General features: G+C 39.5%; 1 protein-coding gene across 1 annotated transcript in view; it reads left to right on the top strand.

Moving 5' to 3' along the window:
• Window positions 1–1380: 1380 nt before the first annotated feature.
• LOC104505935 (putative methyltransferase-like protein 15P1) overlaps window positions 1381–5642 on the top strand; it is a gene marked incomplete at both ends in the record, with an annotated part of 38888 nt that continues 34626 nt past the window's right edge. The window contains one exon of the mRNA XM_010146704.1: window positions 1381–1660. Coding sequence (XP_010145006.1) covers window positions 1381–1660 — 280 coding nt within the window. The remainder of the gene's footprint in view (window positions 1661–5642) is intronic.

Below are 5642 nucleotides of genomic sequence, written 5' to 3'. Positions count from 1 at the left end.
GTGGGCGCGGCGCTTCCCGCCTTTGAGCCTCTGCAGGGGGGAGCGGGGGTTCTGGGCGCGGTGATGGGGGGGTGCGCGCCAACGTCCCTGTGGGCTGAGGGGCAGAGCCTGCGGTGAGGGGGTCTTCCTCTTGGGTCTGGCGGGGTGGGTGGCTGATCACCGGTGTAAGCAATGTCCACGGTGTGAACGTTTCCTGAGCTGGGACCAGCGTAGGGCAGCGTGAGTGGGATGGTGGGTGTTGGTCTTGGCCCTGTTCATACAATAATTTCTGTAGAGGCGTTGTGGTTCGTTAAACCTCAGGGCTGTGTGTAGGGTTGTGGAGTGATACGTGCTTCCAAATTTAAGGTAAGGGGAAATATTACCCAGCTAAAGCTTAAATTATCAGGAGAATAACTTTACAGAGGTGGTGACTCTGCATGTTCTCATCTCTGCAGACACAATACAGGCAAGCCTCTGGCTAGGTAAATCCAAGCAGAGCATGTAGTAAAAATCTGATAGTTAACATAAGGTTGCCCTTATGTTAATAACATGATTATAAGATGGCATGATTTCCAATGGTTTTATGTCAAAAGTTGCCACCTTCCTGCCTCTCAGGAGAGAGTATACAACATAATATTACAGAAGGTCTCAGCTTCCTAAAGAAATACAGTTATCTTATAAAGAAGTGTTCTTATCACCTATCCTAAGCTTTCAAGTTTTTTTTATGGAAGATAAAGAAATGCTGTAGTCATGTAACGTTCTAATAGTAGATTACTGACTTGATTTTGGAGTGTTATGGACAGGGGTGAAAAAAACACTAGTTGTCCATGCAATTGAAGCTACCTAGCTAACCACTTTGACGTTTCCAGGGTTGAGAGCACTATTTCAGTTACACCCTGGAGAACTCTTGCTTCTGGCTGTGCTTGAAATATTTTATATTGCAAGATGTAATGCATGATGAAAACTATGTATTTGCTGCATGCGTAACACTAAATTATAGCACCGTTTTGTATATGATTACAGTATTTGATTTGCCCGTTGCCTTTGTAACTGTGGGAAACCTGGCAGCCAGAGTGCTGCTGTTCAGAGCATGTGTCTTGGGCAAAACGGAGGGCAACAGTTTGGAAGTAAAGGCACTCTTCTGGTTGTGCTCAGATTTGGTTAGTCGTTTCATGATAGCATTTCTGGGACATTATAACACTGTTAGTCCTGGCAATGAAAAGGAAAAGGTGTTCCTGATTAAAAGAAAACTATTGTTGCTTGATTATGATTGATATGTAGATGACGTTGAGAATCTTGGACTGTGTAATGCTTTAGAGTATTTCCACTATGTTTTATGAACAAACCTACTGTTTTAAATATTTGCTTCAAAGTAATTCCCATAATCTACTGTTTTTCTAGGTTGATCAACTCCAAAATGTTATCTCAGTGTCTGTGCCAAGTTTACAAATGTTTATTTCTGCACAACTTAAAACTGAAGTCAATAAATGTGGCTACTTTGGCCAGACAGATCCATTCTTCAGCGAAAAAGTGTTCTGACTGTGAGTTAAAGGAACAAACTGCCCAGAAATGTGAGACTGAAGAGTTGACTCAAAGTACAGAAAACAATAATTTTGGAAGATTGCACATACCAGTGATGCTGGAGGAGGTTATTAACTGTTTATCCCCCCAGCCAGGCCAGGTAAGTTAAATGATTAATTCGCTAGGAGTCCGTCCAAAAAATTTGTGCGGTGTAGGGATAACTCCTCTTTATTGAAATAGAGATTTTTTTTTTTTTTTAAGATCTCTTCCAGCATTTAAAGGATTTAAATTGTTTTGCAATTCAAATTAAGGCTCTCTGAAATAATAAAGATCTGGTATGTATTTGCCTGAATCCTCAAATAAGCAGCATTTGTTAAAACTAGTATTTGAATGAGCTCTTGGTTTTATTCCTGTATTTCTGGAGTGCTGTTTATATTTCTGGGGCTGTGCTAATTACCAATAGTATCAGCGAGTTCTCATGTATGGCTGTGTCCTCAATGCGTGAGGAGCTCAATTCCTTTTTAATAAGAGGTAGTAAGTGTGTACGTCTTAAAAATCGTCACCATACCTTGTTCTGAGATACTTATTTCCATGGTTTCACTTGGTTTGAGGCACTGTATTTCCTTAGGGTATGCTTACACTGCATAATGTGGTGCACTGTAGAAGTACTGCAGCTGTGAAATGACTGTGTAAGGTACCAGAAGTGGTTTAGCATCAGTAATGTGGCAGTATTACACGTAGTCCTATTTAGCTACCATCCTATAAGGAGTTTCCTTTAGGATGCGTGGGTTAGCTCAGGTCAGCCTGCACTGCAGTGCTAACATACTCCCTTTACAAAAATGATGTCCAATAAAATAGTTTTCACCTGAGGGATCTTAAATACAATATTAAGTTGAAAGACTTTCTTATACAACTTAAATGATTTTCACATTTCAGATGCTTTCATCTGTGAATTTAGTACTTTTTATGTTCATTTCATAGAATCTTACTAATTTAGGCTTATCAGTGTGCAGTTTTTCCACAAAGGCTGAGATGAAACATAAAGAAGTAGAAAGTTCAAAGTGTATGCAAGTATGTTTGTTACTCCTTTTTACTTGAAAGCAGCATTGTCCGTCAGTGGCAGAGAGATACAGCAAGTTTGACATGGATTCAGGGATCAAAAACATTGTGGTCACCTCTTGTTGCATTGCCTTGTGAAATCTTTAGTTTGGAAGACAATCTAAGTGTTTTGAAAGCCAAAGAGAATCCAAATTGCATGATCATTGTAACCTATGTATGTTACAGTACTCTTGTAGCAGTCTTCCACATGTCCTGTTGAAAGTACCTAAACCAATGCAAAACACAAGAAACTTTGAGTTCAGATTTTACTCACGTGTCAGAACTAAGATGAAATTTTCATATGTTAAATGAACATATAAATTGTGCCACTGTATGTAAAGTATTTTTCCAGTTGTTGAAGTAGAAACTTACACAAGAATTAAGAGGAGGTTGAGGGGGGGGACTGTTTTTAACATTAAGCTGTTTTTGTTGATGCAAAAACCACCCTTATTTAGCGACAGAACTTGCAAAAGAAACTCTGTTTGTGGTTATAAACAGTGGAGAGGAACTATTGTTGACCCTGAAGGCTTTTTTGATAATTTAAATATCTATGAATGTAAAATAGCTTAATATTTGGGGTGGGATTTCTTTCAGGACTGTGTATACATGGTTTTGCAGATTCCTAAGCTAGTGGTGAACCACTAATGACACATATAAGAGTGCACAAATGTGTTGTCTTGAACAGAAGCATTTATAATGTGGCTAGCCTGTTTAGCATAGCTGAGGACAAACCCAATACTTCCATTTTTCTTTCTTTTAAAGACAGAATAAATTACATATCTGCAGCACTTTCTGAAGCCTGAAGTTTTGAAAATAAGTCGTGTGCTGAAGGATGTCAGCTGAGTTTTGGTAGAGTAAGCATCAGTGAAATTTTGAACAAAGCTTGAGACTTGTTCTCGCTGACACAAATGGTGGTTAACATGTCTTTAGCCCTGGGACTGTTGTACAATTTACGGTTTTTAAGGTTATAGCCATGACTAGGAAGTCTCTGAACACTTCCTTTATTTTGTGGGCAGGGAAGGATTTTGTTTTTCTGCTTGTTACTGTCCTATGCACATGAAAATTTCCTTTACTCGGCTTTAAGACAGTTATATTCTTTGTTATAAAAAAGCTGATTTGGGCCTCTATTTCTTGTGTCCTAAGACAAGGAGTCGCCAATATAAAGAAAATCCAATTAGAAAGACAACATTCTCCCTATGGTTTTGGTCAGTGAATGGCCTTTTCATTTACTTATAGGGGTTCCTAAGGAAATAAATGTTACTTAAGAGTGAGCCACAGCTACGATAAAGATGTTAGTACCCTCCTACTGAATATTCTTGTTGACAGTCTCCTTTGTGGAATCTGTTTGTCAAGGGTTTCAGCAATAATTTTTCCACTTACCTTTGAATCTTCTTTTATTACCTTAGAGCTTGTTTCTACAAAGTCCCTGTAGTAGTCCTGTCTTTGAAGCACATTGTACAAATTAGTTTTTACTGATCTGCCTCGCTTCTCCTCAAAGACAAGACTGTTGCAGTAAATCCACACACAAGTAATTTCCTCTTTAAGTTTATTGCATTGGTTAAACTACATTTTAGTCTTCTCAGTCCACTGGTGCTCTTTAGGCATACCTGACTGGTGTTTCTGCAGTTGCTGGGCAGCTTGAGTTTTCTTTGTTCTCTTAGACTTTAAGGTAGAGAAGAACCAAGCATATTTTCAGAATAAATGTCTTCAGACGTCCAGAAGCATGTTTTCCCAATTTTCACCTTACTTTGTCCTTTGAAGTGGTCTCTTGACTTTTAACCAGAGGTGTGGATCGCTTCCACATAACATAATAGTGATACAAAGAATTTCATTAGCAGTGAGTTTTAGTATGAATGCCAGAGGATGAAACTTTGAAACTTTAATTATTCTTATGGGGGTCTTATAACCAAGGTTTTTCCAGGTTGCAAAGCCCTAGGAAACTATTTTGATTGTGCTGTTTGTGGTGGAGCATTCTGCTATGAATAATATTTGAACTCCAACTAGAACAAAAATAAGTATTATACCTACTCAGATTTTATGGGGAAGCCTGTAGTGTGATGACATCTATGGTCTTGTGTTAAATATGATCTAGAATAGACTAAAATGGAGGTACAGTGAGTATTATTTGGTTGATAGTTCTGTAAGATTTTATTTTAATATCTGTAAATTAAATAGTAGGTGGTCAAATGTGAGGTGAAAAAGAATGAATGAGACCATTCCTTTCTCTGCAGTGTTGAAGTGATTCATCAGAAACGGAGTTAATATCTCCTGATATTTTTTCCTCCTTATTTTAATTTGTGTCTAAAAAGAATAAGGCGCTTAATTTTCCCGAAACAGATCTTATCTGACATCTTCTTGAGTTAGCTAGGACTTCTTGCAGAGGTATTTCATTCCTCTTTGATTCTTCATAAAACTATTCTGATTATTTTTACTACCCAGCTTTCATTGAAGGGGGTATCCTTTTTGTCTTGGGAAATAATATGTGGTACCTAGCTTCTAGAAAGAGACAGGTATTTCTTTCAGTTATATATGGCATTGATCTTGGGTGTTGTCATACAAATGCCAGGAATTTAAAGACCAGGCAGCTGCTTGCTCACTCCTCCCGGTGAGATGGGAAGGAGAAAAAACAAGGAAAGGTTTGTGGGTTAGGGCAAGGGGAGGGATTGCTCACCTGTTATGGTCATGGGCAAAACAGACTTGACTTGGGGAAGAAAAAATTAATCGGTTACCAATCAAATTGGAGTGGGATGATGAGAGACAAAACAAAACAGGTCTTAAAAACCTTCACCCACCCTCCTTTCTTCCCAGACTACCTCCTCCCCTCCCCGCAGCACAGGGGGACAGGGGATGGGGGTTTCATGGGCAGGTCATCACATCTTGTCTCTGCTGCCCCTCCCTCCTCAGGGGGACAACCCCTCACACTCTGCCCCTGCTCCAACTGGGGTTCTCTCCCACAGGAGACAGCCCTTGAACTTCCCTGGCATGAGTCCTTCCCGCAGGCTGCAGTTTTCTCCTCTGATTTCTCCAGTGTGGGTCCCTTCTGC

Source organism: Eurypyga helias, unplaced genomic scaffold (assembly GCF_000690775.1).
Source record: "Eurypyga helias isolate BGI_N326 unplaced genomic scaffold, ASM69077v1 scaffold11632, whole genome shotgun sequence".
Classification (NCBI taxonomy): Eukaryota; Metazoa; Chordata; class Aves; order Eurypygiformes; family Eurypygidae; genus Eurypyga; species Eurypyga helias.
This window is presented reverse-complemented; position numbering and strand designations above follow the sequence as displayed.